The 13,742-nt window shown below is 35.4% G+C and overlaps 1 protein-coding gene across 1 annotated transcript; it reads right to left on the bottom strand.

The window, feature by feature from the left end:
• Positions 1-9,583: 9,583 nt before the first annotated feature.
• Positions 9,584-13,234, bottom strand: LOC115962852 (UDP-glycosyltransferase 74E2-like). Its single transcript, XM_031081725.1, has 2 exons — positions 12,522-13,234; positions 9,584-10,302 (listed from the first exon to the last, which is right to left on the bottom strand). The coding sequence occupies exons 1-2, from the start codon at positions 13,156-13,158 to the stop codon at positions 9,584-9,586; spliced, it is 1,356 nt and encodes a 451-aa protein (XP_030937585.1). The 5' UTR covers positions 13,159-13,234.
• Between the last annotated feature and the right edge of the window lie 508 nt (positions 13,235-13,742).

Below are 13,742 nucleotides of genomic sequence, written 5' to 3' on the forward strand. Positions count from 1 at the left end.
GTGAACAGTCATGTAAGCTGGAGCACTACAGGACAAAACAGGACAACTGGCCATACGATTATCTCGCGACTGAATCTCGCGACTTAGTCAAGCCGCGAGGTCAAGCCGCAAGCCACCCCTGTTTTGTTAAATTTGACGTTTCACATTCCTTTCCCACTCTAGTATAAATACCCCTTTTACCCACGATTGAAAGAGAGCTTCCAGAGAGAATTTTGAGAGAGAAACCCTAAAGAAAAACAAGATTGATTCACCCACAATCTATACCTTAGAGTCTCTCCAAATTCCTCAACTCTCTTCCTCTCCATTGTCAAATCCTTGAGAGGCATTATACCAAACCTAGTTCTCACCATCATCATCACTGCGAGACAGCTGTTTGGATTTCTGGGAAGCAGTTAGGAAGGAACCAATCTTCATTGGTTGATGCTACGGTCTAGTAGCGGAATCCGGGAAGCTAGAAAAGAAAAAGGTTCGGCGCAACCTCGTTGGAGCAAGAAGCTTGGAGGGCTTAGGTGCACTGGATAGATTAGGCTTGGAGGGTCTATTGCTGTCCATGTATCCCAACTGTATTTTCTAGTGGATTGTTTATCGCTTGGAGGGCGGCGGAGAGGTTTTACGCCGAGGGTTTCGGTTTCCTCTTCGATAACACATCGCGTGTTGTCTTTGTGTTTGCATCTTCCTTCCTCTCTATCTTTGCCTTTTTATTATCTGCTGTGGATTTTATTTTGTGTTGGTTTAGATAGTTTTTAACCGATTTCATATTATAGCATATGTTAAGTTTCCGCACACTAGTTGTTTGACATATTGCTTGAATTGGTTAAGTTGTAATTTGGGGGTCTAAACGTTCAAAGGTGTTTATACACGTTTTTGAACTTTCAATTGGTATCAGAGCAGGTACACTGCTATTGGTTTCATTACCATTGTGTGATCCTTGACTCCCTTTTGAGATTGATAGGTCTCAATCCCTAAATGCACCTCCATATTTTGATGGTAGTAATTATGCTTTTTGGAAGGTTCGCATGAGAGCTTTTCTGTGTTCTATTGATGAATCTGTTTGGGATGCTGTTGAGATTGGTTGGACCAGACCTGAGGAAGCCAAATCCATATGGGATAAGGCAGCACTTGCTGCATCTAATGCTAACAATAAAGCACTCAATGCTATTTTCTGTGGTGTGTCTCCAGATGAATTTCACAGGATTTCTCATATTACCATTGCCAAAGAAGTATGGGAGATTTTGGAAACCACCTATGAAGGCACGAAGAAAGTGAAAGATACCAAGTTACAAATGCTGACCACTCGGTTTGAGGAGCTTAAAATGAGTGAGGATGAGTCTTTTGACTCTTTCTATGGGAAGCTAAATGAGGTGGTTGTCAGCAAGTTCAACTTGGGGGAGAAAACGGAGGACTCAAAGATTGTAAGGAAGATCCTTCGATCATTGTCGGAAAGTTTTCGTGCTAAAGTGACAGAAATTGAAGAGAGCAAGGACCTTGATGACATCAAAGTACAGGAGCTGGTTGGTTCTCTGCAGACTTATGAGATGTCGCTGCCCAATCAACGGAAGAGTAAATCTCTTGCTCTAAATACCATCAATGAGAAGGTGGAAGATCAAGACTCATCGGGAGAAGATGTGGTTGACAAAGATGTTGCTTACCTTGTCAAAAATTTCAGAAAGTTCTTGAAATTCAAAAATAATGGCAAATTTGATGATAAAAGAAAATTCCAAAGTTCTGGAAGGGAGAAAAGGGAATTCAAAAAGAAAGATGAAAAAGAATCCCAACCTACACAAGGTGTCACTTGTTTCGAATGTAACGGGCATGGACACTTTAAGAAGGAATGTCCGAATTATTTGAAATCGAAAGGTAAAGTGTATGCCACGACTTTGAGTGACTCGGATTCATTTGACTCAGAATCTAAAGAGAGCTGTGATGGAGAGGGGAACTATTCGGCTTTTATGACTATAGCTCATGTTGAGTCTTCAGATGAGTTGAATCTGCTTGTACGAGACCTTGGAGAACATAGTGATGATGAATCACTAGGAATTGTTGAAGAATCGGATGCTGAAGAAGATGAAAGCACAGCAAATCTTCAAGAGAATTATAACTCACTCTTGGAGAAGTCGGGTGAGTATACAAGGGTGGCCAAGGCTGCTGTGAGAAAAATGAAGAAGGCTGAGGAGGACTACAAAAGTCTTCTAATCCGATATAGGGAGGCCAAATGTGAGATAGAAACACTGAATGGTGAGTTGTCCGAAGCTTACACAAAGGTGAGATTTCTTGAGAATGAGGTTGTGCAAGCAAATGCTAAAATAGAGAGGGTCACCACCAAGAAGCTAGATGATGTTATCTCATCTCAAAAGAGTTTTTCAGACAAATCCGGATTAGGATATACTGGAGGAAGTAGTTCATCTGGAAATATCACTAAAGAAGTGAAGTTTGTAAAGGGCAAAGATCCAGTTGTAGCTGACCTTACTGGTGAGAAGCTCGAGGTGGAGGAGAAGAAGAATGTGGTGAACCAACGGATGTTGAATCCCCGTAATCAATCTGTGGGCAGGTCTGAATCTCGTGCCAAGTCATGCCCACGACCACAAAGAGGTCCTAGAGCATCTTATGTGTGTCATTATTGCAGACTTCAAGGGCATACTCGACCTAATTGCCAAAAGCTGAGAGTAAAGAATAATGCAACTCCTCAAAGGTTAGGAGGACCTAGAAATGATAGAAGAATTTGGGCAGGTGATCAATCTAGATATCAAAATGGTGATCCCGGAATGATGAACGTGATGAAGATGATTGGTGCATTCACCAACTGCTTGGAAAGCTTCTCACGAAGGTTTGAAAGCCCTAACCCCCGTATCCAATCCTATAAGGAAATCACCCCAAACGCAAGTGACGTGTGGGTGAAAAAGGGTACTCATGCATAAGCATTACAACATGTCCATGCATTAATACTTTCTATGCTTTGTGACAATGTTTGTTTGTTTTGCTTGTTGTTTTTGCTGTTGGTTGTTTGCTTGTCTACTTGTGCATATTTTTAATTTTGTCTTATCAATCTTTTTGTTTCTTGTGTCAAAAATCCAAAAATCACATAAAAATTAGAAAATCAAAAAGCTTGATTGACATTGTTGAGTTTTTGTCTCAAAACTTGTTTTGCCTTGTACCTTTGTGCTAATGGCTTTGTGCATTTTCGAGTATTGCTTGTTTTCATGCACTCATATCACTGTGGGAAAAATCTTGAAATCTATGTGATTGTTGTAAATAGATCTTCAAACTTGTCATGAATGATTAGTGAATGGTTATGTTGATCTTGAGACATGCATAGACTTGTGTCTATATATCTTCCCACTCTTTATTTTTGTTTTGCTAAAAAGAGCTCACCAAATGTAAATCTCCAAATGAAAAGAGATATTGAGCTGCAAAAGCCTGTCGCACATTCTAGTATTCGACTAGGAAAAAGGGTAAGCGACTTTATATTAAAGAAAATGTTTATTCAAAAAGCCAAAAGCTTGTTCATTAAAGTGAAATGTCAAATATCACTCTCACAATGAGAGGTGATTGCCTCAAAAGATCAAAAAGATCAAATGTTATGATTAAAAGTAGAGTCAAATGTAAAGCTCCAAGTTATGTTATCAAGTTTTGTGGGAGGTCATATATACATATTTCTATAATTGAGATGGGTCACATGATCTAGTGCTAATTGTGTATGTCTTGGTTGAATTGATCATTGAAGTTTCACATTAGACTAAAGACTATCTCATTGTTGATATCCACACACAACACACAAGTTTATGTTCAATAAATGCCATATTCATTTGTGTGATTGTACTTGATGAAATGTGTTTTCACATGCTCAATCTTTGTTAAATCAAGCACAAAAAGATTTTTGAGTGTTTTAGGTGTTTTTGGAAAGTATTTTGTTTGAAAAATCTGAAAATTTCAAAAATCCAGTTTTGCCCTGTTTTGGCGGCTCAGTCGCGGGTATGTCAAGTCGCGAGCCTCAGTCGCATTTTCGCGGGTCATTTTTGGCGACTTGTTCGCGAGTGGAAGGTCCAGTCGCAAGGGTTACTCAGAGATTTTCGCGGCTCAGCTCGCGACTCACTCGCGGGTAGACCTTCCAGTCGCGAAAAACACTTAGAAAAATTTTTCAAATTTTTGTCCTTGAGTGTTTTGGCAGCTTGAACTGGCGACTGTGGGGCGACTTAATCAAGTCGCGAAAAACGCGTGTTTGGCAGAAATAGGAGCAATTTTTAAATCTTTTTCATTTTTCCCTCGAACTTTTGTGACTGTTCATCTTCTCTCTAAACTATCTCCTTCCCAAACACTCTGTGCTCCCATTTCCATTCTCCATTGTTGCATACTTTCTGCTCGAATTCTTCAAGTCTCAGGTATGGGTTTTCAATTTTGAACTCATTTCTACTTGATTTTGTGTTTTTCCCTTAGATCTTTCGCATATGTTCTTGATTTAGAAATGGGTTTGTGTTTTGGCTATTGTTCTTTGTTCATGCTTAGCTTGCGGATGCTGTTGCTAAAGTTTGTGTTGATGATGGTTGTTTCCTTTTTGGTCTTCATCCTGTGCTTAGCTTAGTGTGTCTTTTATTTTATCTGATCTTGAGCTGTTGTGTTGTTTCAAAATGTTCCGTTGGATGTTGTGTGTTTTACTGTGCTGAATGTGCTTTTTCTATTGTGTTAATCTGTTGGGAGCTTCTGTTAGTTTCAAAATACTGATTGTGTGTCATATCATTTTTCCATTATATGTCTCAATGACATATATCTGCCTTTAGGATAGTTTCTCCATGTTGTTCATGTGTTTCCTATCTTAGGCTTGGTTTATCCATGTGATTGATCTAAGTAGCTTATTGTTTAAGTGTTCAAAGTTCATTTGTATGGATGATATCTCTTTGTTAATTACATGGTACTGACTAGTTCTGCACATATATTGTTCTATGCTGTTGTGGCCTCTTCTGATTGTTCACAGATGGCTCCCTCACCTTCGAAGAAGAAATCTACTGCAAAGAAGGCTGACAAAAGATTGAAAATGGATTCTAAACTGTTTAGGTCAGTTCATCACTTTGAGAGATACAAGGATAACTTCTTGAATGCAGGAATTATTCAAGAAAGATTTGTAGATTTGGAGGACTTAAGACAAACCTTTATCCCCAGTTGTTTTGAAGGAAGAGGATGGGAAAAGCTTCTGAGTGATTTCCCTGTCGTGTGTGAACCCCTGATTAGGGAATTTTACTCAAATGCTGTGATAAAGGAGAATGAGTTAAGTTGTTGGGTTAGAGGTAAAGAATTCATTTTGGATGCACATGTCATAGATGATGTACTAGGGCTTGAAGGATTAGAAGATGAGGAATTTATCAATTACAAGGATAGGAGTGTTTCTATTGAAACAGTTCAACAAAGGATAGGTGGGTAGAGAGAAGGGAAATGTTTGAATACCACTGCCTTTCCAGTGGATATGAGGTGTCTAACAATAATCATGATGTTTAACCTCTATCCCATCAAGAAATTGACTACAATCAATTGTGCTAGAGCAGTTTTTCTGATGGATCTCAAAGAAAAGAATTTCATAGACATAAGTTCCCACATATATGACACCATTGTGGATGAGACAAGAACAACCTCTAGGCCAAAATTGATCTTTCCCAGTTTGCTAATGAGGATTTTTAGAAGGAAGGGTGTTCCAATCCCTCAAGACATCAATCCCATGTCCACACCCTCTGCAATTAACAAGCCTACCTGCAAAAGGATAAGTGTTAGGCTTCCAGGAGAAGAAGATGAAGGTGATGAAGGAGAGGGTGTCCCAATGGAGACTGAAGCAGAGGCAGCAGGGCATGCATCAACCTCAACACCCAAGAGGAGTGGCATTCTGGAACGACTTGATGGGATCAGAGAAGTCCAGACTGAGCACTCTAACAGGATGAGAGCCATGTAGGACCAGATTGATGTATTGTCTGCAAAACTTGACAGCTTCACCACTCAGCATGAACAGTGACCCTTTGGCCATTCCTGTCAAAAAGGGGGAGATGTGAAAAGCAGAAAAGCAAATCTTAAGGGGGAGTAATGTGTTAAGGGGGAGTTGTCAAAGTTATCAAAATCAGAAACTTTGTTTATATATGCTTATGTTTTGGGTATTTTGTTTTTTTCATGGGTTTGAGACACTGTGTTTTTGGTGTATAGTTGTTTTTAACTCCTAACCTATACTCTTGGTTTAAACTTTAATATATTTTGATGATGTTATTCAGGATGTTTTGTGTTTGTACCCATGTGCTTTTGTAAGCTTTTAGGGTTAATGTTTTATGCATAGTTTGTAGGCTTTATGGTATGTACCTTGCTTATTGCAGCCTTTATGCTATGTTGAAATCAGTTCTTTAATCTAAATGTCCTGCATTTTGGTTTATGTACTGTCACTCTTGTGCCCTTGTAGGATTGTTCCTAGATGCATATACCTTGTGTAGTATGCATTGGTTGAGTGTTGAACATACAAGTGTCTTGCCTTGTGCTTGTTAACTTGTATGTCCTTGTGTTCATTCCAAGTGTGAATGAGCACTGTGATCACTACCTTGTGGTGTTCACTTGGTTGATCAAGCCATGGTTTGTTTCTTAACTCCATTTTTTTTGCTTGATCACATATTGCCTGTTTCATATGCATTTTACGATTTTCTGCTTTACAATGATCATGGTGTATTGTTGTGTTTCAGGAGTATTTTGTTCATATGATTCAAGTGCTTCACAGCTTCTAGAGTTAGGTGTGAGTGAGTTTTGTTCAACTGTTCCCAACTCACATGTTAAGTCTAGAGTCTGTTTTAGGGTTTTGTCACGGAATAGCCAAAGGGGGAGATTGTAAGGTTGAATTTATTCAACCATTTAATTGGCTTTATTCCGTGCCAAATTTGCTTGTAATTCAGCATTTAGTAACCCTGTATTTAGGTGGGTTTGATGTAAGGGTAGTGAGTGAGATAGAGTGAAGATTGCTCAAGAGTGTGCAAGAAAACAGAGACTCGCGGCTGGGACTCGTGGGTGACTCGCGGCTGCAAGCCGCCAGACGCAGCACACGTGCCAAGCATGCTGGAAGGTGAACAGTCACGCAAGCTGGAGCACTACAGGACAAAACAGGACAACTGGCCATACGGTTATCTCGCGACTTAGTCAAGCAGCGAGGTCAAGCCGCGAGCCACCCCTGTTTTGTTAAACCTGACGTTTCACATTCCTCTCCCACTCCAGTATAAATATCCCTTTTACCCACGATTGAAAGAGAGCTTCCAGAGAGAATTTTGAGAGAGAAACCCTAAAAAAAACAAGATTGATTCACCCACAATCTATACCTAAGAGTCTCTCCAAATTCCTCAACTCTCTTCCTCTCCATTGTCAAATCCTTGAGAGGCATTATACCAAACCTGGTTCTCACCATCATCATCACTGTAAGACAGCTGTTTGGATTTCTAGGAAGCAGTTAGGAAGGAACCAATCTTCATTGGTTGATGCTACGGTCTAGTAGCGGCATCCGGGAAGCTAGAAAAGAAAAATGTTCGGCGCAACCTCGTTGGAGCAAGAAGCTTGGAGGGCTTAGGTGCACTGGGTAGATTAGGCTTGGAGGGTCTATTGCTGTCCATGTATCCCAACTGTATTTTCTAGTGGATTGTTTACCGCTTGGAGGGCGGCGGAGAGGTTTTACGCCGAAGGCTTCGGTTTCTTCTTCGATAACACATCGCGTGTTGTCTTTGTGTTTGCATCTTCCTTCCTCTCTATCTTTACCTTTTTATTATCTGCTGTGGATTTTATTTTGTGTTGGCTTAGATAGTTTTTAACCAATTTCATATTATAGCATATGTTAAGTTTCCGCACACTAGTTGTTTGACATATTGCTTGAATTGGTTAAGTTGTAATTTGGGGGTCTAAACGTTCAAAGGTGTTTATACACGTTTTTGAACTTTCAAGCTAAAATCAGGTGAGGTGGGTAGATGAAAAATCTAACTTTTTTTTTTTTTTTTTTTTATATAGGAATGATGAAAAATCTAACTTAAAAAGGATATTATAGTCTTGTGACCAAAAAACAAAAAAAAAAAAAAGTTTAGCAACTATACTAAGTATCTGTCTGCAAATAGCTTATCTAATTTTTGCTAAAATATTTTTTTGTTAAAAATATATTAAAATATATTTATACCTTAAAAAAATAAAAAAAATAAAAAAAAAGTAAAATTTAAAAATACCATTCATAAAAACTAAAAGTTAAAAGTTAAAAACAGACTCTAAAACACAAAAAAACAATTGTAAAACCGTTTTCTACTCTCAAAAATTCAGAATATTTTATTCTATAAAATGCAGCCTAAAGAATAGCAGGCTGGCTCCCAATAACAAAAGCATTTTACACTTTTACTAATTATAACTTTAAAAGTCTTTATTATTATTATTTAGGGGTAATGAGTCTTTATTTTATTTACATACAAAAGGAATAGGTTAATAGGTGATAAAAATAAGATGGGTCATGCTAACAGGTACCTTTAGGATAATTGTTAACAATCTATTTTAAGTAAATTTTGACACCACTCTTATAGAAAATGGAAAAAATTATCAAAATATTAATTTTTTTTCTTTCCCATAAAAACTTTATTTAAAATTCCAATTGCTCCATGTGGTGGTCCTCCATATCTTAGATTATTCTGGGTGGAATTTGATCAAATTTAAGGTTTTGACTGATCTTTTGTAAATACACTATTTTTTTTGGAAGTTTTTACATTACTTTTATTGGAATTATAAAAAATTTATCAAAACAAAAAATTCTATTTTTTTTAATTTCTCATAAAAATTTCTAAAAATATTTGCTAAACCAATGCCCTTAAGACATCCTTTAACTTTTTCTTTAATTTAACTACTTTTAGTCCTTTAGTAATATTACTTGAAACTCATTTAAAATTACTTCTGATCCATTTGAAAATAAAGTTTTCTTACAAAAAATTATTATTAAATAAAAAAGAAACCAGAAATTTCTTCTACCATGTAGTGAAAATTTTACAATTCATTTTTTATATGTTTCCATCTATAATAACTCAATTTTTATTACTTCTTTCAGAAATATAAATGATAAATAAATAAATTACATCTAAGTGTAAACATCCCATTTCCATTTTTTTTTTCCAACTATTTTTCGCACTAGGAATAAAATAATAATCTTTTCTAAGTGAAGATCCTCTAGATGACCCAAACCCTAAAATCCATATCAAAGCGGTCATAGTGCAATTAAGGACAGATTGATCATTTTTGTGTGCGTGATTAAAACAGTGCTAGAATCATTATTCAATAAATGCTTGAATCTGATTGTTAAATATGTGATCTTACTTTATTGACATGCATGTATAGGGTTATCCTACGTTAACAATGACTTGATTCTATACAAAAGTTATTAAATAGCTAGGAGATTTAATTTGGATACGATGATGAATTTGAGATTGAAAATATATTTTTTATAATGAAATGATATCCTTTTTATTGATGATCTGCATACACGTGGCTTCATAGCAGCATATTATAGTGAAATGATGCATTTCCTCTTATCCACTATGTGAATGAAGTGTTTTCGTTTACAATAATATTAGGAGTGTGCAAGTTTTGCTACAAATTTCTCTATATTTTTATTTGAACTTCCACCTTCATCCATTGCCTCTTTAGCCAATTCTTTCCATCTTAATGAATTCATCTTCATCTTTTGCCCTCTCTCTCCCTCTATTACTTCCTTTACGCATAGCTCTATCTCTTCCTTGGTAGCAATGCCTTTTTCATTCAATTTAATCCTAACCCCTACCTTCCACACATCCACAATGAACTTTGCATTAGTTGGTTGATCTGTCCATTGTGGCATTGCAACCATTGGCACTCCCAAACTCAATGCCTCAAGCGTCGAGTTCCATCCACAGTGAGTCATGAAGCACCCAACTGCCTTGTTAGCTAATACTTCTAGTTGAGGGCTCCAACTCAGAACTGATCCCTTCTCTGTTGTTTCTTGCAGAAAATTTATGGGAAGCTGTTTTACTTCAGATTCTCTAACTACCCATAAGAAGTGGCAATTGCTATTCTTTAGTCCCCATGTTATCTCCTCCATCTGTTCTTCTCCAAGGGTTGCCAAGCTTCCAAATGATATATAAACCACTGAGCCAATTTCTTTTGTGTCTAGCCACTTCATGCAAGTGTCCATATTAGGCTCGAATAGGTTAAGACCATAATCTTTGTCATCCTCCAACCGCTTATCTAAGTGCATTGATGGAATAGTTGGTCCAATTGTTATAATAGACCATTGGCTTGCCATCCAATTTACTACCTAAAGGAATTTAGAAAGTAGAATCATATATGTTTAACAAAACCATGGAAAAGAAAAATAAAAGAAGATGAAAAAAGAAGAATTACGAACTCCTATACCATGCCATCTTTGGTCAATGATATAAAAAAAAAAAAAAATTGTTACCTAATGATGGAGAGAATAGCAGTACCAGTACCACAAATAGTATGCAATCTAAAATTATAAAGGAAATGTATATGTTGTGTTTGGTAAAGTCCATTTATTCTAACTCAAATGATACTTCCTCTTTTCATATCATTTTAAATCATGTAGTGTATTTCGTATTTAAATAACAAAAGAAGAGCATGAATATATTAACAATGTTCAAGTTATAAAGGCTCATGATCTGCAATCGTTGTTTTTGGGTTAATTAGATTCAGTATACTGTAACATACTTGTAGTGTAGGCAAAATAATTCTACTTGTAATGCACGGTTTAGTCTACTGTACATACCCTCAATGAAGTTACTGTATCACATAATTTAAGACAATAAAGATTTAGTTGCTGAAGTGCATTTCATTGTATATGTTGTCCTCCTATGCACTTTTGCTATCTAATTTTTCTATCTACTCTAACAATTATTCTAACATGGTATGAGAATTATCTCTTGAATTCAATATTAACTTGAATTCAAAGTTATCTGTATCTCAACAATTTTAACCAAAAAAATTTAAAAGTAATATTTTAGCACCGCCACAAAATAACTATCTCTATCCTCTTTAAAACTAAATAAATTAGGTGTCATCCCCCATCTTCAAGTCTTCTCCATAAAGATATCTTCTTATCCCCAATTTATGTTCCTTTTACATTGTTAGGTTATGATTCCTACTTATGAATAAAGGCACAATTTTGTTTTCTCTAAATACAACTATTAGTTTGAGAGAGGTAACAAAGAGTCCATGAAAGTTCTATTTATAGATATTATAAAGTATAAATATACTAGCCACGCAAAATTGTTTAGGACAAATATAAATAGATGTAAATTTTCTAGGATGATAAATGACTTGATTTAAAATTAAAAGGTAGGGGTTGTTATGAAACACACATTTTCTTTTAAGGAATTTACTTTCTAAACTTTTTATGGTATTTAAAACAAGATAGAGTTTTCTACTAAATTAAGTGAAGGAATCTCCAACAATCTATTACGTGGTTGTTTATAAGGATATACACATGTATTAAATTACATAATTCATTAAATAATTTTTAAAAATCTCACATAATTATTAAGTAATTTGTGTTACTAATAATTCATATGGGTGCTCATTTTAGTTGCAATGTAATGCTTGTAAGAACTTTCCCCTAAACCATTGAGCATTCTTTTAAATTTCTATTATTTTTTTGGACTAAAAATGACCAAGTGGGCAAATATGTTAGGTAAGATTTAGTTATTTTGTACATATCTTGGCTCATATGATACTCACGTGGTCATTTTTTGTCCCAGAAAAGTAACATTAGTATAACATGAGGGTCAGTTGAGTAATTTCAAATATCAGAAGGATTTAAAATGTCAAATATGTAACACAAAGGATGTTTTTAGTAATGATCCATACCACACGGGTCTTTTTGCATTTAACTCAAATTTAAATATTTTCATAGAAGAAATTTTACCAATTTTTTTTAAAAAGCAGAAGAAGTGATATGACATGTGTGCTCATTTCTTATAGCGAACAGTATATATTGGTCAATCGGCAGATACACTTCAAAGATTATTTATATTTAATACATATGCTTATTTAATAATAATGCTCTCTCAATATTTAATGATCATAATTACAAAATATTTTCACACTATATATTTTCCAAATCTTAGGATTAAATGGTTGTAAGTTGTAACTTAATTGACATCATTTCGATCTCTTAAGTCTAATTTTACTATTTCATTTTTAGGGTTCAATTTTATGCTTTTTCTAATTGTAATATGTCATATAAATATTGTCATGTCTGCTTTATTTATTTATTTATACTTTGGATATTTTAGAAGAAAATAAAACAAAAAATGTGAAAAATTGTGATTGATGTCTCATATATTCTAACACTGAAAGTGTGATATAAGATTTTTATTCAAAGTCACTAATTTTTACGTACGAGTTGATATTTCATCACTTATTCTTAATTCAATCAATTTATTCTTAATGCAATAAAATTTAGCATGTATGGTTTTCATAAAAAAAAAAATAGCATGTATGTATTATTGAACCTATCTCATCTTCCAACTTGTCAAAAGTGTTGCACAAGAGCCAATTCGCATCCTGGAAATTTGAGAATTGATTCACTAAAAGGTTTTGCAGAGCTGCGTACAAGCCCGTATCAAAAAGAAACGAAGGCAGATCATTGCTCCCTAGTGATGGCATCGAAGGCAATGATATTGAAGACCCTTCTTCTAAGGGCATCTTAATTTCTCCTCGATGAGCATGATAATAGATGGCATTAACCACACACGACTGAGTGAAAAATGGAGCTCCATCTATGCCAAGTTGTCGAGCAATGTTTAAAGCCCATGGCATAACTGAATCATACACAAGAAACTTTGGAGGGTATTTGGAGCTATTATGTCTCTGGATGAGCTTTGCTAAGCTTTCTGAGACCTTTGACTTGAAACGCTGGACACTTTCATCGATGGTTTCCTGATTTTTGACTTCCTCGGAGCCATCAGAGATGATCTCAAAGTTGACAGAGCTGCTGGCTTGGGCTTGTATAGACTTGCTAATAGAAGTGGTAGTGACAAATGTGACTCTAGGACCCTTTGAGGCTAGGCGCTTTGAGAATTGGAGCATTGGGTTTATGTGACCTTGTATGGGATAAGGAATCACTAGGATATGAGTTTCCCTCTCCATTTTTCTCTAGTGCTCTCTCTGCTCCCAAGAAGTTAAAAGGAGGAAAAATTGTTGACTATTTGCTTTTGAAGAGGTACATGTTCAATATCATCATTTTGGGTTAAGGATATATAATAGCAGTAACACAGCAGATTGTTTGTTTTTATGTCGCAAACATGTTTCCATCGAGATTTGAGAGTCAACGTGGCTTACTTGTCTTTCTTAACATATTTTACAAAGAGAAATGAGATGTTCACAATATTTTTATAGCAAATTCTTGATAGTAGGTTGTTGCTGGTTATTATTGTTGGGATAAAAAAATAATTTTAGTATTAGTTTCAAATTTAAATCAATAATAACTAACCACTTGTAATTTGTTGTAAAAATTTTATAGACATAGCATCTCTTTTTAACTAATTATAAATCTTTATTTTATTTACAAAAGAAAAGGTATGGTTGATAAAAATAAGATAACGACTTATTCTTAGTTATTATTTTATAGTAATTAACAAATAATAACTGGTTGGCTTCTTAATGTATCACAAATTTGTCTTGGAAAGTACAACCTTGTTTATGACTTATTCGTTTTTCTTCTTTTTTTTAAT

The sequence above is a fragment of the Quercus lobata genome, chromosome 10 (assembly GCF_001633185.2).
Source record: "Quercus lobata isolate SW786 chromosome 10, ValleyOak3.0 Primary Assembly, whole genome shotgun sequence".
Taxonomy (NCBI): domain Eukaryota; kingdom Viridiplantae; phylum Streptophyta; class Magnoliopsida; order Fagales; family Fagaceae; genus Quercus; species Quercus lobata.

What these genes read in the sequence shown, in the direction of transcription:
- LOC115962852 (XM_031081725.1), bottom strand. Translation starts at nt 13,158, where the DNA reads ATGGAGAGGGAAACTCATATCCTAGTGATTCCTTATCCCATACAAGGT. An exon ending in CAAGTTGGAAGATGAGATAG is followed by an intron (nt 10,303 to 12,521) that starts GTTCAATAATAC and finishes TCCTTTAGGTAG; the next exon opens with TAAATTGGATGGCAAGCCAA.